Source organism: Xenopus tropicalis, chromosome 4 (genome assembly GCF_000004195.4).
Source record: "Xenopus tropicalis strain Nigerian chromosome 4, UCB_Xtro_10.0, whole genome shotgun sequence".
Taxonomy (NCBI): Eukaryota; Metazoa; Chordata; class Amphibia; order Anura; family Pipidae; genus Xenopus; species Xenopus tropicalis.
The window spans coordinates 52,616,100-52,638,867 of record NC_030680.2 but is presented as its reverse complement, the minus strand read 5'-3'; the positions used below and the strand labels follow the sequence as shown (position 1 = coordinate 52,638,867).

The 22,768-nt window shown below is 39.5% G+C and overlaps 1 protein-coding gene across 1 annotated transcript; it reads left to right on the top strand.

Moving 5' to 3' along the window:
• Window positions 1-1,889: 1,889 nt before the first annotated feature.
• On the top strand, window positions 1,890-21,082 carry bco1 (beta-carotene oxygenase 1). The gene is made up of 11 exons (XM_002938140.5): window positions 1,890-2,114; window positions 3,182-3,310; window positions 4,940-5,069; window positions 5,749-5,896; window positions 7,411-7,558; window positions 10,842-11,059; window positions 11,377-11,634; window positions 12,859-12,964; window positions 13,564-13,658; window positions 16,169-16,280; window positions 20,660-21,082. The coding sequence occupies exons 1-11, from the start codon at window positions 2,021-2,023 to the stop codon at window positions 20,821-20,823; spliced, it is 1,602 nt and encodes a 533-aa protein (XP_002938186.1). The 5' UTR covers window positions 1,890-2,020; the 3' UTR covers window positions 20,824-21,082.
• Window positions 21,083-22,768: the final 1,686 nt, after the last annotated feature.

Genomic DNA, 22,768 nt, shown 5'->3' with positions numbered 1-22,768 from the left:
TCAGGTGCTTCTTGCAAAAGTAATCATCATCCTTTAAGTATAAGAGATTTTAGGAAGATTATAAAGTTCTAAATGAATCACACAAGCTAATGCCATTTTGATGCCATACATTTTTGGTGCGCTGGAATGATGCCATTAAAGGAACAGTAACACCAAAAAATGAAAGAGCTTTCAAGTAATAAAAATATAATACACTGTTGCCCTGCACTGGTAAAACTGGTGTGTTTGCTACAGTAACACTACTATAATTTATATAATAAACTGCTGTGTAGCCATGGGGGCAGCCATTCAAGCTGGAAAAAAGGAGAAAAGGCACAGGTTACAAAGCAGATAACAGATAAGTTCTGTAGAATACAATAGTGTTTTATCTGTTATCTGCTATGTGCCTGTGCCTTTTCTCCTTTGAATGGCTGCCCCCATGGCTACATAGCAGCTTATTTATATAAATTATAGTAGACTTTCTGAAGTAAACACACAACTTTTACCAGTGCAGGGCAGCAGCACATTATATTTTAGTTACTTTTATACACTTTCATTTTTTGGTGTTACTGTTCCTTTAACATATAGAGCCTCTAATAAAACTTGTACTGCAACCTGTGCATGAGTTGTCCTGAACCTGACGCTGAAATAGCATCCACACTTCAGAATCTTGTGCAAGTTGTGGAACATGCAACTTTGCAGGTACCTTTAAAGCCACTTGAGTTGTGGAGGAAATGCTGCATTGTGGGTAATGTGTGTGTGATGTGAAACCAATATTTTGCACTTTTGCTCTCATTCATAAATGAGCCCTTACCCATACTAGTATCAAAAATTTTGCTCACATACAGATTACAACAGGGTTCATTTACTAAGGAGGTGATTTATTAAGTTTCTCGATTTGAGTTTTTTTTGCACTTCAAAAACTCAAATTTGAGTTATGGCTCCAAAACTCAAAAAACCCCCAGAAAATTCTAATATAAAAATTCACCATCTTAAAGCTTGCAAATTTCTATAGAAGTCAATGGGAGTTGTCGTAGGCATAGCCAAGCCATATTCTCAAACTCAAATTTTTTAAGCTCATAAAAAAAGTTTCTTATTTGAACCGGTTTTCCTTATTAATAAATAAGCATTCAATTTGCAAGTTTATTCCTTTTAAAAAAAAAAACAAATTCACAAACTCAAAAAATTAATAAATAGGCCCCTAAAAGATTTGGACATTTTGCAACAGCGATGTAATCCACAGCAACCAATTAGCAATTAGACTGAAACAGTCTACTGTAAACAGCATAATAAAAGCAAAACTCTGGTGGCTATGGGTTATGGCACTGGTGCAACTTTGCCCAGATTACTAAATGAGCCCAAATATTTTTTCTCATTATAGGGTAATGCAGGTCTGGACAGGAATTCAAAATAGGCCCAAAAAGCCCCTCACCAACCCAATAAATAGTGACTGTCTATGGCATCTTACAGAAGTCCCTCTGGCATTTGCCAGAATCCACAGATTGCCAGTCAGGGCCTGGGGTTATGTTCTCCCTTCAATTTATGTAAATAAAATGTAGAGTGCAGTTACAGTAATATGATCATTTCTGTCTTTTTTTCTCTGTGTTTCAGATGCTGTAGCCTGTGTGGAAACCATATACATAAGTGTTGGGATGGTATATTGCCAGGAAGGGGTACTGTTGAGACAGAATGGTACCCAGATCGTTGAAAAAAAGTTGTTGTTACATCTACCAAGAAAGGATTGCTACAGGGCAGCTCTATTGCAGGCAGAAGGGAACTACACACTAGCCTGTCACCATTTGATGTTTTCCCATTAAACAATAAACCAGAGCAGAGATAATCTTCTTGGTTGTTACACAGGGAGGAGGGAAAGGCACACTGGGAGTGCTCTGTGGGAGGGGGGTCAGTCACTCAGCAATTACAGAAACAACACAAGCCAGAGCTGCACTTTGACCAAGACATCTCTATAAATAACTGAGAGGAGAAAGAGAGGTTACACGGAAAGGGAGGAAGCCTGCCAGCTGCTGCATCAGCCGTAGCCATGCAAAACATCAACACTGTAGAGTCTGTGGTAGATGTTATCTTCTCGTTTGACCGCAAGGACTGCCCTGAGCCTGTCAAGGCGGAGGTGAGAGGTAAGGACAAGTGTCCGTCTCCCCCTAGTGTTCTGGGCTAGTGTTCTGGGCTAGTGCAGGGGCTCGGCGGGCTCTTACCCAATGTGCGCAGTGCTGCGAGAGGCAACAGGATGCGAGCCAGGTTCTGTCAGCAAAAATGTAAAGGCGGACAGGGTATTGATCCATTTTGTGGGGGTTGTGGTGATGCGCCTTATGTAATCCCCAGTTTAAAAAAACACCTCGGTGCTTTATTACACATTTTTGTTTAATAGTTTGCATCTCACGGGTGTTTATGTTTCTGAAACCATTAAATATAGGAGTGAAATGAGTTTGGCTCATGTACAGATTAGTAGAAGTGTGCTGCAGCATGACAGACCTATTCTTGGCAATTTTGAGTTTGGTCTTCATTATTTGCTTTCTCCTTCTGACTCTTAAATGGGGTTCACTGACTCCTGCAGACAAATAAACTATTGCTCTTTGAGGCTACAACTTTATTGTTATTGTTACTGTTTATCACTTATTTTTCTATTTAGGCCCTCCTCTATTTATATTTCTGCCCCACTTTCCAACCTGGTTTCTAGGGTAAATTGGACCCTAGCAACTAAATAGCTACTGAAATTTAAAACTGGAGAGCTGCTGAACAAAATCTAAATAATTTAAAAAAACTGCAAATAATAAAAAATGACTGCTAAGATGTCAATACCTTTTTAACCTTTTACCTTTTTTTAAATAGCAAGGATATTTAAATAAAGAACTTTTATTATACAGCTTTTCATGTCTACAGCTTTGCAAAGAAGCCAGAAGTAAATATTTGAGTTACTTTAGAAAGTAGCCATGCCTTGTAAGTTTTCCCAATGGTGATTTACATTATTGCTAGTGTAAAAAAATATGCAGGAGATTAGTCGCTGCGGTAGAGGAGATTTATCTCGGACAAATAATCTAGTGTGTCATTGCCCTAAACTAGAGAACAGACTTTGCAGCATTACCACAAGATAAGAGCATCTACATAGCATCCTTTATAGCATTATCAAGTGGAACCAGATAATAATTCTTACTCCCGTAACAAGGCTTTCTTATTGCTGTCACAGGTGAAATTCCAAAGTGGCTGCAGGGAACTCTACTACGCAATGGGCCTGGAATACACAAAGTTGGAGAGATGCACTACAACCATTGGTTTGATGGACTTGCTTTATTACACAGCTTCACTTTTAAAAATGGTGAGTGTCTGTATGGGATGTTTCAGAACTAATGCCAATGGAAAGCTTTGCTGTGTTGCTTAGTGACCCACAATTATAATAGTCAATCAACATTGACATTTTCTCAAATCTTTTGAAGAATCTTTGCACTAATTAAATGGCTTCTACAGTAACAAGAGTGCACCAATTTATTTGTAACAAAGCAGATGGTCTGTAAATAATTTGCATTAATAAGGATAGGGAGAGATAATCACATGAAATCAGCCAGTTTCAAACTAAAATGGCCAATATCTACTGGTGTATTTGTATCCCAAATGAACCTTTAAAAATTAGAATAGGCTAATTACAAGCATATATATTACTCCTATTACTATAAGTTTAGCCATGGGACTGACCTATAGTACTAATTAAAGGTCCCCATACACAGTAAGATCCGCTCGCTTGGCGAGATCGCCAAGCGAGCGGATCTTCCCCCGATATCCCCACCTACGTGTGGGCGATATCGGGGAGCTTGAAGTTAAAAAAAAAAATAATCCGATCGTTTGGTCCTGGGGCCAAACAACCGGATTATGTAGGCGGCAATGGGGCAGTTGGTTTGGGGACCGCATCAACGAGCCGATGCAGCCCCCGATCCGACTGAATCTTTTAACCTGGCCGATCGATATCTGGCCAATTTCAGGCCAGATATCGGTTGGCCAGCCCGCTCATTTCTGCCCCTACACGGGCAGATAAGCTGCCGAGTCGACCAAGGGACCGATATCGGCAGCTTCTATCGGCCCGTGTATGGGGGCCTTAACTCTTTTAAGCTCTTTTAACCCATAATAAGGCATTCTTAAGTAAGGTTAAGGCACAGGTAGACTCATATTCCAAGAGTCCCAAGGCTTCTAGGCATAAATAAACAGGGTACAAGGCAGGTAATATTAAGGTACTTTAGTCTCCCTTAATATGTATAGTGTAGTATACTAAGAAGAGATAATTTACTACAGACTGGGGGAAGAAATGCAGAGCACTAAGGGGAACATGTGTGCTCCCCTTAGTGCTCATTCAGCAAGCACTTCTTCCCCTGGTCTGGCTGAGGTCTGTAGCTCACACCAGATAAATGATGATCAAGATAAGGGTTGGTTAGGGTTGGAAAGGGGGCACCTACATGGGTCTTCTGCCTCTCTGGATATAATGTTGCTTAATGCAGGTGGTGTTATTTAAGGGAGTAGCTGGGAGTATCAGATCGCTGTGCAGAGGCCTGTAACAATTTTGCAAAAGAGGAAGACATTTTGCACTTTTTTGCACTTTGCACACTACCTTAGAGGTAATAAATGGCCCCTATAGTATGTTTCCTATTGTGTGTAGAAAATTGGGTCCACAATATTCTGCTTTTGTTGTTTTTTAAAGGTTTTCATATGTGTAATTGCATTTGAAAGTTGTATCTGTCTGTTCCTTTCTGTCCTCTGCAATGCTGGTTTAGACACTTGAAACAATGTAGCAGAAATCTGATAAACAGATCTGGAGGAATATTGCAAAAGAAGAGAAAACACTATCTCACTGATTTTAATAGTGTTTACATTTACAAATAACTATACAATCACTCAATGTGCAGAATAATTGTTATTACATTGATACATGTTAACACAATAATCATTTTCTAAATGTCAGGTGAAGTTCACTACAGAAGTAAATACCTCAAAAGTGATACATACAACTCCAATATGGAGGCCAATCGAATAGTAGTATCAGAATTTGGGACCATGGCTTATCCAGATCCATGCAAAAATATTTTCTCCAAGTAAGTTTTTTTTTTTAAAAAAAAATTCGTAATGCTTTTTTATACATGTTTTAGTATATACACGGTACTTCCCTATACATTTAGGACTGTCAGTTTAAACACAGGTAATATTTTTTGCAACTACTTCAGCATTAATTTAATGTCACAAGAGGTGGTCATACAGGCAGTTTTTGGCTAAAATAAAGTGGTTGTTGAGACAGCAGCTGCCTACACCTGCAGTGTCAAGTTGACCTTGTCAGTGTAAGTGGCACATGCAGGAAGGAACTGGTAAAAGAGCAGTGGTTTATGAAAAATGGGGCTGTTGTGTGTGAGCACTGGAAAGAGGGTAGTGGTTCTCTGAAAACCAGAGTATAGCAACCCAGTTATTATGGTGAGGGTTTTTTTTCCATATATTGGAATGATTATAATATACAGCATGTTCATGGTCCTTAGTGTATGAATATTATTATTTCATACATAGATGTCTTTGTAGCCCATGAGCATGCTAAGGGCCTTAAAACTCCACTAGAGGTTTGCACCACTGTCATAAAGTATTAAATAAGTTAGGTTTTTCCCAAATCACTGTGTTAAAATATAATTGAATAAGCAGAGGTTAGGCCTAGGAACAGGATTGCTTCCCTCTGTTTATCTGAACAAGAAACTTCATTTTGGAAATAATAGATGGGCATTTTCATTACAGAGCATTTACCTACCTGTCACATGTGGTGCCTGAGTTCACTGATAACTGCCTAATCAATATCATAAAGCTTGGTGAAGATTTTTATGCATCTTCTGAAACCAACTTTATCAGGAAAATAAATCCACAGACTTTGGACACCTTGGAAAAGGTAAGATGGACATATTTGTCTCAATGTATACACATAAAGGCTGATTTACCAAAGGTCAAATTAGGGATTCCTGGTATTTTCCTGGCAGTTTGACATTTATTACATTTATTCTGCATTAGTTTATTCATAAAATGTGGCAAAAAACAATATTAAATGCAGAATGACTGTTTTTCTTTCTATAAGCGTTAATAGAGTTACCTTTCATAAACACAAGTAGTGGCATAGAAAATCAGATTATATTGCTTCCAGTGACTGCTTTCAATGATCTATTGACTGCTACTGGAATTGACTGTGGTCTTGGAGAGTCTGATGGAAAGTTTTTCTAGTCATGGTGTTGTTCTGTGGCCAGTGGGATTTTCAAACTAGATGGATATGATCCATTTGGTAGCCAAGGCCTGAGCGAATGGGAGCCTTAGCAAAACTTGCCATGTATGTTGAGTTTTAGGGTGAAGACACACTGAGCTGCTAGTAGCAGCTACTTTTTCATGGCTACTAAACTCCAGAAAACATCTTGCTATAGACAATAGTTAGAATCTCATCTACTAGAACACACGTAGAAATCGCGGAAATTGCTTTGAAATTTCCCAGAAATCACAGCACCGCATATGCCATCCCACTGCCGATTTACATAAGAATGTAAATCGCTGGTGGGATAGCATACGCGGCGCCGCATATGCCATCCCACTGCCGATTTACATTCTTGCTGGTGGGATGGTATTTCGGGGAGATTAGTTGCCTGCGACAAGGGAGATTTGTCGGCGAGCGACTAATCTCCCCGTCTGCCACGACCCTTACTTAGTTTGCTCTCGGTTAAGAGGAATAACAGGAATACCCCATTGTTCAACAGTTCAACAAGTTCTATGATAGGGTTTGTGTGGAACATACTTTTTGCCTATTGTATCTGGTTAATATTATTTATTGTGCTAAACAGAGAAAACAGGGAAATTGAAGCTTCCATGTTTGGTCCAGATAGATAATAAGATAACACGTATACAACCACATCCCTTTACCCACTGATTTGGTTTATAGATAAGCAGGATTCTATTATGCAGGAAAATTATATGTGTACTATTAACTGTCTTCCTTGCAAGGAGAAAACATGGAATATGAAATAATTCACCTAATTTAATTTAAATTAAAACAATCTTAATTGCTACTTGAATGGCCACCTTAAGATTGTTTCTGTTCCAAACTAAGGGCTATCCTTTCTGCTACAGTTCTGAACTTAAACAACTCTCTGTTGCCAGAGGTCTACTATACTGTATATCCTTTGGGACCTATATTGAAGGCATAGATGTAGGCTTGTTTACATGAAGTGACACTGGCCCAGGGCCCACCATAGTAGGCAGGCCCACTGTCAACCATTTCATCTACAACATACCCCAAATATGTTACACTCCTCAATTTAATCAGCTAGAGTGCCATTTAATATTATATGTCATTTACTATACTATGCAACAATCTATTTACACACTTCCATGCACTGATTTTTGATGATGATTTTTATTTTTTAGGTAGATTATATGAAATATGTAACTGTAAACATTGCCACTTCTCACCCTCATTATGATTCTGCTGGCAACACATTAAATATGGGAACATCAATTGGTGACAAAGGAAAAACCAAATACATATTATTTAAGATCCCAGCTAAGATTCCAGGTAAGCTAGGAATGTGGCTAACATCTGGCTTTTACAGTCATATGAAAAAGTTTGGGAACCCCTCTTAATTCTTTGGAGCTTTGGCTGAGCTTTTAGTAGCAACTTCCTTTTACTATATTTAAAAAAATATATTTTGTGGGTGGAGTTCCCCTTCAACCTCTTTAATTGCTATTAAAGTGCTAATAACACAAAAAAAAGTTTTCCTAAATACAGATATGGGATCCCTTATCTGGAAACCCATTATCCAGAAAGCTCCAAATTACGGAACACCCGTCTCTCATAGACTCCATTTTAATTTAATAATTCAGAATTTTAAAACTAATTTTCTTTTTCTCTGTAGTAATAAAGCAGTACCTTGTAACTGATCTGAACTAAGATATAAATAATCCTTATTGGATGCAAAACAATCCTATTGGGTTTAATTAATGTTTTATTGATTTTTTAGTAGACTTAAGGTATGGAAATCCAAATTACGGAAAGACCCCGTATCCAGAATACCTTTGGTCCCAAGCATTCTGGATAACGGGTCCTATACCTGTACGATGTACTGTTATCCTTTACTGGTATAAACAGTATATTTGCTTGAGAGGCTTAAATATAGTTTATATAAATTAGCTTCTGTGCAGCCATTGAGCAGCTAATCAAGTTAAAATAGGAAAATAGGGCACCTGATAGGTTTAATACTTAACTGGTGTGATAAATTGTGGTAATAAGTTATTCATAGCTCTTTCCAGAACTACAAAATTACAGCTTTCTTATATAAAAGAGAACATTTGCTGCAGAGACATTATTTTTACTGGTTTTCAAATATAAACAAAAGCTTAACAAAGTAGTACTATAGATATGCTGCACTTTATGTTTGTGGTTTCTGTACCAGCCCTTTAGCAGAGAAGATTTATAAATTCAGTAGCTCCCCATCTTCTTTTCTGTTCACTCACAGCACATGCTCTGTGCTACTGTCAGTTATGTAAGCTTAGGGGCAAACTCACAATATATAAAATGTATATAGAATATAAATGTCACAATATACTTTATTCTAAAAGGTTACCATCAGTCCCCTTTTCAGGGGGACTGGCCTTGTTTCAGATTCCCTGTCTGCAAGGAAAAATGACCCCAGAAAGCATCCCCACCTCTGAAAGCTGTCCCTGAACAGAGCTGCCCTCAGCCATTTGTTGCTATACAGGGGGAAGAAAGGAGTGATCATTTATCACCTGACCCCTCCTTCCTCCACACAAGTCCTACACCAGCTTTTCTCTTAACAAAGGAAGGACTATATATACAATTATTTTGGAGCTTTTCTAGGGTATATATTAAGTTTAAAATGCATGGCTGTGATGTTAGGTTAATATATGGTAAGGCTGGAGTGACCAAAAAGTGGGTGTGGTATAGAAAAAATATTGTGTGGTACACTGCTTTTACTGCAGCCCCTGTCCCTGGATTTCACTTAGTATATAGAGTTCTGTAGTATATAGAGATATATAAATGTTACCATATACTGTCAAATATAAAAGTCACAATGTAAGGCTGAATCCAATTTGCATCAAAATTAAATAATCAGACTTGTAGCATTAACTTCTATGACAGTTAAACCTCATTTTCTTCTTCATGATTTGTTACGACCTCTAAGCTTAGCTTAACACTGACACCCCTAAAAAAAACCAATATAGGGAGCGCCTGTGCACAACTTTGACATGGATTGGTACTGTTACAGAGATGCTAAACCTTTAATCTGGTGCAGCAAGTTCAGTATATAAAATTAATTTATAGCCATATTTTTTTTTAGGGTTTAGTTCTCTTTTATAGCTATAAAATAATCACATATTGCTACTTTAAGTCACTTAAATATAATATTACTTAGCTTATTGTTGTCTACCTGGAAGCTTGCTGGCCAGATGTAAGCCTCTAAGGGCTAAGACACAGTGCTACATGTGGCTACAAAACACCAGAAAATACCCCGCCATAGAGAATAATGAAAATTGTCTCCGCTAAAACACACGTAGAGACAATTATCAGTATTTTCTATTTTGTAGCCGCAGCAAGTAGTTGGCTACAAGTAACTTTGAGGCATAATTTCCAGCAGGATCCAAAGTGCTCTATGTGCCATTGCCCTTTAACAGTAAGTCTATGAAGATTCTCATTCATCCAGGTCATGATATACAGTATCTAGTAGAATTAAGTCTAAAACAACTGGACTTTTCTGAGTTTTTCTTGAAAACGTTTCACCACTCATCCGAGTGGCTTCTTCAGTTCAAATGACTGGTAGGGAATTCCCCGGTATTTAAACTCTTGATGGTAGTAGAGTCACAGACATCCAATCACAATGGTTCCATTGAACTTGTTCAGTTAGGTGTTAGCTGAAACTGACAGGTGTAAGAAGGTATGATCCAATCACAATGGTACCAAGATTCTCATTGATGAAGGTGTTAATCCTTCAAAGTACATGACTGGAATGGTGAACTGTTGTGAAACTGCCGGGGTAAGGATGTCAACGCGCCATTGTATGTTGGTAACAAGCGGTGTCTCAGGCCCCCTCCTCTGTTCAGGGATGGTTTTTCCAGGCTGGCATAAATGGCCTCTTTCACACCTCTTTCAAACCATCTGTCCTCTCGGTCCAAAATATGCACGTTACTGTCCTCAAAAGAGTGACCTTTTTCTTTTTGGTGTAGATAGACCGCTGAGTCTTGTCCTGAGGAGTTTGCCCGCCTATGTTGGGCCATTCTCTTACAGAACAGAGGAGGGGGCCTGAGACACCGCTTGTCACCAACATACAATGGCGCGTTGACATCCTTACCCCGGCAGTTTCACAACAGTTCACACTTCCAGTCATGTACTTTGAAGGATTAACACCTTCATCAATGAGAATCTTGGTACCATTGTGATTGGATCATACCTTCTTACACCTGTTAGTTTCAGCTAACACCTAACTGAACAAGTTCAATGGAACCATTGTGATTGGATGTCTACCATCAAGAGTTTAAATACCGGGGAATTCTCTACCAGTCATTTGAACTGAAGAAGCCACTCGGATGAGTGGTGAAACGTTTTGAAGAAAAACTCAGAAAAGTCCAGTTGTTTTAGACTTAATTCTACTAGATACTTTAACAGTAAGGTGTTATACTATACAGGGCCCAAACATTAGGAATACTAGTCATTTTCTCCATTCTTTGAAAAATGTAGACAACACTGACTTTCATTTTATCAAGGCTTGTCTGCCCATTTCCAACAATTTCGTATGTATGACTGCTGTACATGTTGCTCATGATAATTATATATTTTTTTCTAGACAATGGAAAGAAGTCCCTGCTAAAACATGCTGAAGTAGTTTGTTCTATCCCATCTTATCGGTTACTGAGCCCCAGCTACTACCACAGCTTTGGATTGACAGAGAATTACGTCATATTCATTGAGCAACCATTAAAGCTAGATATTGTTAAACTGGCAACAGCCTACTTCCGAGGAGTCAACTGGGCTTCATGCATTACCTTCAATGGAGATGAGAAGGTAAACTCTGCAGTGTGCATTAGGAAGTACTGTTAGAGGAGGTACTGTTGTGCTGGGCTCCATAAAATATGGATCCAGCCACAGCATGAAAGTTAAGCAAATTGTGTTACATACTCATACATGCAGAGGAGCTTGATGGGGCAGGCAGAGGCAAACTCCACTTACCACCAATGAATTAAAAAACCTAAGTTAAAATATATTGTATGATACTTGAAGAGCATATTGCTCTACTTCTAATTTGTGTTTAAAAAATGTAATGCCTCAGCTATGAAGTTCTCTTTATATGCCAACATTAGCATTTCTTTTTATTTTTTTAGACTTGGTTTCATATTATTGATAGAAGAACTAGAAAACCTATTTCAAAAAAATTCTACGCTGATGCCCTTGTCACATACCATCATATCAATGCCTATGAAGAAGATGACCATTTAATATTTGATATTATTGCCTACAAAGACAATGGCTTATATGATATGTTTTATTTGGCAAATTTAAAGAAGGACTTCTCTCAGGAAACAGCTATGACCTCAGTGCCAGTTTGTAAACGTTTTGTCATCCCACTCCAGTATGACAAGGTGAGTATTTATTTACACTGGGAAAATATTCTGTATTTCTGTATGTGACTTCTTGGCAAAGGACAGCTTCCAGCATGCTGGGTGACTTTTTATGGTATATTAATAGCAAGAGTATACTTGTTATTGGCCAGACATACAGCTTTGTATATTGTAAACATATGTGCGGTAGAAGATAAGAATGCAGACAGAAATGCATATCATTAGCTGAGGGTTTGGAGTCAGTGAATACCACATGAATCACAAGAAGACAGGAAATTTCTTAAGCATATAGCAATTGTCACTCTAAAAGGTGCAAAGTTTGGTAGTGGTCCTATATTTATAATATCAATGAGAAATTATTATTTACTGGGTAGCTGTTGAATAGATGTATTAGACCAGCACCTTTTATTGCACTACATAACCCTTTTCTCATAAGCTATAATATCGACTAAATTGGCATGGGAATAAAGGGAAACCATTTAGTGTGACACCACAAACAGGTGGATTAGCTCAAGTAGAAGGATCAAAGAAAGTTAAAGAAAGGAGTTAAAGAAAAGGCAACTATAATTTTAAAAATCCCTGGTGTAAATTGACATGGGCACATAATCTATATGATGTGTATACTTCTACTGTGTGGCTCTACAGAGTCGGTAAGTAGTATTACTCAGCTCCATCCTCTCCAGCTATCCCTTCCCCACATGGTGTGCAACCCACCTGCCCTCATCCCCCAGGCACTCAGTCTGCACAGCTTTTTGCCCTACACCATTGTGACAATCAGTCCCTGCAGATCTCTCCCTGTCCAGTTTTGCTCTGCCCCAACTGTACCCAAGGCATGTGCCTCTGCTGCCTACGGGTTACTGCTCCTGGGCAAACTTAGTGCATTTTATTACTTAAGGGGGTTAGACTTAACAAGGCAAGTTTTTAAATGATATCAGGTACATTAAAGTCCAAGGCAATGTACTATGGGGCAGAGAGATGAGTCAGTTTATTAACATAGGTGCTGCATTGCACCAGTGCAGTTGGCAGTAGTAGCCAGCCAACCAGTAATCAGAAATTAACTTTGAACAATCTTCTACAAATTACAATTTGAAATCAAAGATCTGATTGATGGCTATAAGTAACTACAATGGTGCAATTTAGCACCTCTGTTAGTAAATCAGGCCTAAAAATTTTAATGTTGCTATATATGTTCCTTTTATACAGGAGGATAGTGGTTATAACACTTTTTTCTCCTTTGTTTTTAAGAATGTAAATGTGGGGGTTAATTTGGTAAGGATTCCAATGACTATGGCAAAAGCAGTAAAGGATGACAACGGTGATATATATTGTGAGCCAGAGACCATGTGTGAAGGTAACTATCTGACTCTGTACTTGTGCACATTTGCCTTAAATTAGTTCTTAAAGATACAAAAAGGTAGAAAATATCCAGCTTATTGGCATCTACAACCTTCTGGGCCTCTGGTGATATCCGAATTATGTTATTACAGTAGCTCTCTAAAAATATTTCCTGTCTGTATTTTGAACACAGAATTGTGGCTGTGGCTAAGATAAGGGTTGTCCCTTTTGTTTCACATTAGACTCAAAAGAAATAACCACTTGTTAAAATAGGTGTATCATTACCCCCATTATGGTGCCATAAACTGTGGTACTTGTGCCTTTATCTTCCACCTCATTTACAAAACATTCAACTTTTATGCAATCAGGGCAAGTAAGACAGAAGCAAATTTTGTGGTGCTTGCAAATAAGCTAGAATGCTGGGTTAGAATGCTGCAATTTAGAAAAAAAAACATTGTAAATTGTATTGCACTTTGCAGTAATCCTAATTAGCAATGTTTTGTTATGTGTTTATTTAGGCCAAGTGTAGGTAATGGTACAAGTGTAGGTAATGGTACAAGTGTAGATAATGCAATGTGACAAATGAAAGGTTTAAATGGAATTTTATGCTCCTAGGTATTGAACTTCCACGGATCAACTATGATTTTAATGGCAAAAAGTACAGATATGTATATGCAACTCATGTGGAATGGCGACCAATTCCAACCAAGGTATTGACTTTTTAACCCATTGTATTCCATATTGATGCTCAGCACAATAGTATCTTGTGGATTCTGAGGTGGATACTATACGCCTCTTCTATGTCATTACTAGGCTCTTTTCGCTGTATAAACCTGTCAATTTTGCATCACAATCCCATTCTTTGTGGTCCCAATCCCTCACCTATCACCCATCACCCTAGTCAGTATTTTTTCGTCAGAAAGGTGGCAACCCTAACTTCATCTTAACCTCATCTGATGATAGTATGGGAGTCTCCTGTTGACATCATGAAATAATGGGGATAATTAAATACAATCAGCTCATAAATGTATATGTCCTACTGTTTATTTGGAGCAATTTACTGCAATGTACTTACATCTCACCTCATTGCAGGACCACCGCAGGAGTACTGTAGACATTTAGAGATAGACAGGCTGTAATTAAGTGTAGTATAAAGTTCATGGCCAGACTCAAACAGCTTTGCTTCAATGTATAATACCTTATTTAACAACTGATTTGGATTTTTGGCAATGCTAAAGAAGCCTTGATCAGAATACACCTGACAGCCCAATCCCTATGGCTGGCACTGTGGCCATACACTGCCAGATCCAGCCTGATTTGGCCACCCACATGTTGGGCCAAATCAACCAGATCTGATTGTTGGCTCAGAGATCAACAATTGGATTATACAGAGGGGCCTACAATCTTGTTGCATGAGCACCACATCAATGTGCAGTTGTGGTCCTCTGGCTAAGCTGGAAATTGCTCAGGTTTCAAAATGCTTACCCCTTAAGTCAGTGCTGTCCAACTGGCGGCCCGCAACCCCCCTCTGTGTGGCCCCCCCACCTGTCTTGCTGCTTTGATGGCTTACTCTTGTGTAAGCTTTAAATGGTATCAGTACTGTGATTAACTGCCCCCCCTGCATGGTTCTCACCTCAGATTCAGGCTGTAATCAGACTGTATTGTTTAAATATGTAATCCCCTGTGTTGTTCACACCTTTTAATCCCTGCATTGTTCAACCCCTGCAGTGTTCACACCTCAGGCTCAGGCTGTAATCACCCATATTGTTCCCCTGTTCACACCTCAGGAGCAGTAGAAACCCACAAATAATCCCTGCACACTACAAAAAGAACATATACTGAGGTGGTACTGCAATTAAAAAGTTTTTTAATATATAGTTATTGTGCAGACTGTAGGAGCAGTGCCAGCATTGTGTCACTGTAGGCTGCCTGTGTGTGCCATACACACAGGCATCATAGGGCAAGCAGAGTATGGCACACACAGGCCAAGTATGGCACAAACCAGCCAAGAATGGCAAACACAGTGAAAGTATGGCACACACAGGCAGGGTAGGGCAGGCAGAGTATGGCACACACAGGCCAAGTATGGCACAAACCAGCCAAGAATGGCACACACAGTGAAGGTATGGCACACAGGCAGGGTAGGGAAGGCAGAGTATGGCACAGACAGGCAGGGTAGGGAAGGCAGAGTATGGCACACACAGGCAGGGTAGGGCAGGCAGAGTATGGCAGGTTTTTGCTGTACTACAACCATTAATATGGGTATGGTCATGTGATAACATGGGTGTGGTTTCAAGTGGGTGCGGTTTCCAAAACTGGCTTCCATTATCGGCCCTCCACCACGTAGGTCGGAAAAATTCCGGCCCTCTGTACAACAGAAGTTGGACAGCACTGCCTTTAAGGAACAGTAACACCAAAAAATGAAAGAGCTTTAAAGTAATAAAAATATAATGCACTGTTGCCCTGCACTGGTAAAACTGGTGTGTTTGCTACAGTAACACTACTATAATTTATATAATAAGCTGCTGTGTAGCCATGGGGGCAGCCATTCAAGCTGGAAAAAAGGAGAAAAGGCACAGGTTACATAGCAGATAACTGATAAGCTCTGTAGAATACAATAGTGTTTTATCTGTTATCTGCTATGTGCCTGTGCCTTTTCTCCTTTGAATGGCTGCCTCCATGGCTACATAGCAGCTTATTTATATAAATTATAGTAGACTTTTTGAAGTAAACACACAACTTTTACCAGTGCAGGGCAGCAGCACATTATATTTTAGTTACTTTTATACACTTTCATTTTTTGGTGTTACTGTTCCTTTAAGTTATTGCCCTTCAACATTCTTGTTAGATAGCACTGTTCAAAGTCAGTAGAGGCATATATTAGCACCACTGGTTACATTCTTATTTACTTTTAGAATATATTAATATATGTGCTTTGTATGGTGGTTGATTAAGTTTCGTAACACAGAGGCGGTATGACTCTTATACAGAGTATAGACCACAATCTGTAGCAAAAATCTACTTACAATGAAGGCAGGAAATTACAGTATAGCAAAGAGCAGGAAGACCTCATGCTGGACATCCTTCTTTTGTATGTTGAAAATTGGAATACAGCTAACAGAAACACCACCTCAAATTTTACAAGATGGAACACAGTTTTGTTTGGTAAAGGACAGTATTTTTTTCTCAGTTTTGTATTTGTATTTTTTTAATATTACAGATAGTAAAGTTTGACACTGTGACAAAAGATATGTTGTCTTGGACCGAAGACATGTGCTGGCCTGCAGAACCAATGTTCGTTTCACATCCAGATGCCAAAGAAGAGGATGATGGTAACTAATAAAAATACAAGAAAAAAACTTTGTAGATGATGTCATATATCTGACATAGACAGCATAGTTAATCTTAGGCTTGGGCTGTGTTATCTAGATACTGGGTGTGGCATGACAGCTGCTCTGCCACTATGATCAAAAATTCACATAAAAATTGGCAATAATAGGTTTCACTTTTGAGCTTTTATATACTTCATACACTCAAAGGATTAGGGGCCAAAGTCAATTAATTGAGAACATTGTCAAGTATGGCACAAACCAGCCAAGTATGGCACACGCAGGCAGGGTTGGGAAGGCAGAGTATGGCACACACAGGCAGGGTAGGGAAGGCAGAGTATGGCAGGTTGAAAACATGGATGTGGTTTCAAGTGGGTGTGGTTTCAAAAAGGGGAGTGGTCAAAACTGGCTTCCATTATCGCCCCACCACGTAGGCCGGAAAAATTCCAGCCCTTGGTACCACAGAAGTTGGACAGCACTGATCTAATATGTTCCACTATAGATTATCAACATATAATATACAAACCGGATTCCAAAAAAGTTGGGACACTAAACAAATTGTGAATAAAAACTGAACGCAATGATGTGGAGGTGCCAACTTCTAATATTTTATTCAGAATAGAACATAAATCACGGAACAAAAGTTTAAACTGAGAAAATGTACCATTTTAAGGGAAAAATATGTTGATTCAGAATTTCATGGTGTCAACAAATCCCAAAAAAGTTGGGACAAGTAGCAATAAGAGGCTGGAAAAAGTAAATCTGAGCATAACAAAGAGCTGGAAGACCAAATAACGCTAATTAGGTCAATTGGCAACATGATTGGGTATAAAAAGAGCTTCTCAGAGTGGCAGTGTCTCTCAGAAGCCAAGATGGGTAGAGGATCACCAATTCCCACAATGTTGCGCAGAAAGATAGTGGAGCAATATCAGAAAGGTGTTACTCAGCAAAAAATTGCAAAGATTTTGCATCTATCATCATCAACTGTGCATAACATCATCCGAAGATTCAGAGAATCTGGAACAATCTCTGTGTGTAAGGGTCAAGGCCGTAAAACCATACTGGATGCCCGTGATCTCCGGGCCCTTAAACGACACTGCACCACAAACAGGAATGCTACTTTAAAGGAAATCACAGAATGGGCTCAGGAATACTTCCAGAAACCATTGTCAGTGAACACAATCCACCGTGCCATCCGCCGTTGCCAGCTGAAATTCTACAGTGCAAAGAAGAAGCCATTTCTAAGCAAGATCCACAAGCTCAGGAGTTTTCACTGGGCCAGGGATCATTTAAAATGGAGTGTGGCAAAATGGAAGACTTTTCTGTGGTCAGACGAGTCACGATTCGAAGTTCTTTTTGGAAATCTGGGACGCCATGTCATCCGGACCAAAGAGGACAAGGACAACCCAAGTTGTTATCAACGCTCAGTTCAGAAGCCTGCATCTCTGATGGTATGGGGTTGCATGAGTACGTGTGGCATGGGCAGCTTGCATGTCTGGAAAGGCAGCATCAATGCAGAAAAATATATTCAGGTTCTAGAACAACATATGCTCCCATCCAGACGTCATCTCTTTCAGGGAAGACCCTGCATTTTTCAACAAGATAATGCCAGACCACATTCTGCATCAATCACAACATCAGGATCCGGGTACTGAAATGGCCAGTCTGCAGTCCAGATCTTTCACCTATAGAGAACATTTGGCGCATCATAAAGAGGAAGGTGCGACAAAGAAGGCCCAAGATGATTGAACAGTTAGAGGCCTGTATTAGACAAGAATGGGAGAGCATTCCTATTCCTAAACTTGAGAAACTGGTCTCCTCGGTCCCCAGACGTCTGTTGAGTGTTGTAAGAAGAAGGGGAGATGCCACACAGTGGTCAAAATGGCCTTGTCCCAACTTTTTTGGGATTTGTTGACACCATGAAACTCTGAATCAACATATTTTTCCCTTAAAATGGTACATTTTCTCAGTTTAAACTTTTGTTCCGTGATTTATGTTCTATTCTGAATAAAATATAAGAAGTTGGCACCTCCACATCATTGCATTCAGTTTTTATTCACAATTTGTTTAGTGTCCCAACTTTTTTGGAATCCGGTTTGTACATTATTAACTAAACCCTAAAAATGAATATGGCTAAACATGCTATATTTTATATACTGAACTCAGTGTCGGACTGGGACCTCAGGGGCCCACCAGAAAACCTTAGACCACAGACCCACTCTCCAAACTATTTTCCTCCTTTCTTAACCCAACCTCTTTATTCTCCTAGTCTCTTTTATGTACATGCTAGCATTTATTCCTCCATCTATTTCTCCTCTTTGTTCCCATTCAGAAATAGGAAATTACCATGAAGAAGTCCAAATGATCAGGAGCAGGAGGGCCCACTGACACCTGGGCCCACCGGGAGTTTTCCTGGTATCCTGGTGGGCCAGTCCGACACTGACTGAACTTACTGCACCACCCTAAAGTTTCTGCATCTCAGTAGCAGCAATGATCCAGTCTTTACAGTTGTCACAGAAGCTCACCATCTTGGAAAGTGTCTGCAACACTCAAATGCTTAGTGCGCTCTGAGCAGCTGCTGAGAAGCTGAGCTTAGTGTTCGTTGCAAATTATCAGCAGAAAATGAGCCTGTCACATAAGCTGATGTTACAGGGCTATTAAATTCTGCTGCTAATTGGGCAGAGCTACTATATAATGTGAATTTTAATAAATTACTAATCTGCCATATATTGTGGCATTTATATTCTGTATATACAGTATATTGTGCATCACTTCCTAAGCTCAGTAACTGACAGCAGCACAGAGCAGAGCAGATGTGCAGAGCATCAGCAGAAGATGGGGAGCTACTGGGGCATCTTTGGAGACACAGACCTTCCCTGCTAAAGTGCTATGGTTGCCTTGGGCTGGTACAGAAGCCCAAAACATAATATACAACGTTTCTAGCCTACTTCTTTAGTTAAGCTTTAGTTCTCCTTTAAGGGCTGTGACACACGGGGAGATTAGTCACCGCTCAGCAAATCTCCCTTGTCGCGGGCGACTAATTTCCCTGAAATGCCATCCCACCCGCGAGAATGTAAATTGCCGGTGGGATGACATCCGTGGCACGCCGATTTGCCGAAGTTGCCTTGAGAGAAAATTTCCATGACTTCGGCAAATCACTGTGCCGCGTATGCCATCCCACCGGCAATTTACATTCTCGCCGGTGGGATGGCATTTCAGCGAAATTAGTCGCCTGCGACAAGGGAGATTTGTCGCGCGGCAACTAATCTCCCCGTCTGTCACAGCCCTAAGGGCTCTGGCACGCGGGCGACTAATCTCCCCCAAATGCCATCCCGCCGGCGAAAATGTAAATTGCCGGTGGGATGGCATACGCAGCGGCGAGTTCCCTGCCTCGAGAGGAAACTTACGCGATTTCAGGGAAATCGCTCCGCCGCATATGCCATCCCACCGGCCATTTATATTTTTGCCGGTGGGATGGCATTTCGGGGAGATTAGTCGCCCGCAAACAGGGAGAGAGCCAGAGCCCTAAAGGTGAATGTTGATTGGATAACTTAGTAGTATTTGCGTATGCAACAGTTCTTTAGTTTAGTAATGGAACTGCCCTTGCTGATATGAAATGTAAACAGGCAGCACCAGGTATTTACCCACACTGATATACTGTACAGGGGAAAGTTTATATTCATGAAGGCAAATATTCCACCCACAATTCTACAGTTAATCTTGGACTCACAGCTCATATCCCCATTGCAAAGATGTCTTTGCCCTCTGCAAGCACATTTTTAGGTTTCTGTGTATACATAACTTTGTAGTTTGGTAAAATGATGAGTGTCCCCACTATCAGTCAGCTTACACTAATTGAATTCCAAAGAAAGGCTAACTTGTGGCGTACCAATCTAAGTTCTACTGAGGAATGCATAGTCACTGGTGCACAAACTTTGATACTGCATTTGCTATAAAACCACAGTTTCCAGGATGCTGAGAGCTGGAGCTTTTATAAAAGCTAGAATGCTGATGGTTTCTAACCCTAGTATAGTGTAACAGGAACTAAGGGTGGTAGGATGACCATTGGAAGCCCATTGGGAGGCACTGCATTCAAGCCTAAAAGGTTAGCTGATTGCAGAACTGATGACTAGCATTAACTGTTTAGAAAAAAACCCCATCACTTTCTTTATTGCATGTTCACAGGCTGATATCAACCAATATCCAACAACAGAAAATGTTATATATTTCAGGAGAAAATCAGGTGTCCTGCCTTGTGCATTATCTCAAGGTTCAGCACTGTTCTGTTGAAAGTTCAGTTTAGCCATAGGGAGGAAGTGGAAAGAATATTAATGTGAATATAATTAAACACAATATCTCACACTTATTCTGTTTTGTTGCAGGGGTCATACTGTCCTCTGTTGTGTCTTCAGATCCTAATAAAGCTCCATTTTTGCTTGTACTGGATGCAAAAACATTTCAAGAGCTTGGACGGGCCAGTGTCAATGCAAACATCCATTTGGACCTGCATGGATTGTTCATACCGGAGAATAATGTAACAAAATGACCTGGTGATATATGTGCCAAGCTGATAACACACACAGAGCACTTCTTTAACCCTTTTTTCTATTTTGTGTTAATTGGCATCATCCGGATACCTGGAAAAATAAGTGCTTGATAAAGCTATAAAGTCTTATGTCATATCAAAGGACACTGCTGTGCTGGTGTTTAGATTGCAAAATTATTATTTTTTCATATTGAAAGTAATGTTTTCAAAACTGATGACAATGTTATGAACAAATCATGTGTTGATAAGCAAGGTCCTTATAAAAAAAAAAAAAAAAGCAGAGCTATTGCAGGACTTATCTATAATTACCCAGTAGTATATATGTAAATTCGAATGGTAGTTTTAGGTAAATAAGGAAGGTTGGAGTGCCACACCACTTCTACTTTTTGTATAAGAGGCTGCTGATAAGGATAATCTTTGTATTTTTCTGCACAGATCTGTCTCTTGCAGTATTACCTGCAGCCCATTTATTTGTGATTAATGCTTCTCCCAATATGTCTCAGCAATTGGAAAGTATCAAACTATCCTATATACACTATATTTGGTGAAAAGAAAAAAACTAATAATTTAAGCCAGTAGATGAGTAATATCAACCCTGTACACCAGTTACGATGTACAACCAGAACAATGCATTCTGCTATTGCTTTGAATTAGAACTTGCAGAGCATAATTAACAAAGTGCAGAGTGCAAAGTGCAAGATACTGCCACAAACCACCATGTTTTTTTGTGCTTCTTCACCCTGTCCTGTACTTTGGACAGCAGCTCTGAATTCACAAGAAGCAGGTGGACACATGTAGCACTTGTTTTGTGCCCCTTAGTGCTCTTGCACTTGTGTGCAGGGCATTGATAAATGCAGTGTTCTTTCTTCTCAGTTTAAAAACCATGCTGGTTTTATACAGTAACCTTAACAAGGACCACTATACTTATTCAAATAATACCTCATTAGGAGAAGGAAAGGCTAATAAAGTGTTAATCTCAAGCTGCAGGCATACCTTCAGTTCTCTTAATAGTGCCCTTAAGTCTCCCCATATATTCCCATAATGCTGCGCTCCTGCACCAAGACCCTGTACATGCAGGGTTTGTAAGACTATGAGGAAGCTTGTTGCTGAATGGCTCAGATCACACATTCCTGGGGGGGGGGGGAGTTCTTAGCATTCTTGAGGAAGAGGGGAGCAGGAGAGAGGGGAGAGCTGGGCAGACTCTGGCACAGGAATTACTGAGACAAGGAAGGAGACAAGAAATCCTGTTTCTTTTGGCTGTATTTACATAGACCTTTCTGATAAAGCTTACTTAGTTTTTACCTTTCCTTCTCCTTTAACAGGCCTGGACTGTGAGTCACAATAGGCCCTGGCATTTCAAGTACAGAAAGGCCCAAATAGTACCCCACTAGCCCACTAACTAGTGATTGTCTGAATCCACAGATTTGCTAGAATCCACAGATTATCAGTTCAGGCCTCATCAAGAAAAGGACAGTATACCCACTTTTTCAATATTGGTTTAATGAATAGGGCTTGTACTAAACATTCTTTTTGCCTATGGTTTTAATTAGGAAATATATATGGTTTCTGGTATCTCTTGCACTAAATGGCAAAATCTGAATATTAAACTAACATCACATTCTACGTCCTGGTTCAAATGAGCACAGAGAAACAAATTAGTAGCCCACTAAGAAGCCTATGTATAATGAGCTGCTATAGCTTACAGTGGACTGCTGATTTGTTAATTTGTTCACTTTGCTCATTGGGACCATGAAGTAAAATGTGACTTTAGTTTCATTTTCAAATTTAGAGCAAAAAATAAAAAAAATAGATATTTCCTTATTAAATAACAGACAAAAATGATAGCCCTACACATTGAACTAACATTGAGGAAGGGGTTATAGTGATCCTTTAAAAATAAATGATTCCTTAAAACCTATACCTCAGAGTATCCTTTGGATATATT

What these genes read in the sequence shown, in the direction of transcription:
- bco1 (XM_002938140.5), top strand. Translation starts at nt 2,021, where the DNA reads ATGCAAAACATCAACACTGTAGAGTCTGTGGTAGATGTTATCTTCTCG. An exon ending in TGTCAAGGCGGAGGTGAGAG is followed by an intron (nt 2,115 to 3,181) that starts GTAAGGACAAGT and finishes TTGCTGTCACAG; the next exon opens with GTGAAATTCCAAAGTGGCTG. An exon ending in CAGCTTCACTTTTAAAAATG is followed by an intron (nt 3,311 to 4,939) that starts GTGAGTGTCTGT and finishes TCTAAATGTCAG; the next exon opens with GTGAAGTTCACTACAGAAGT.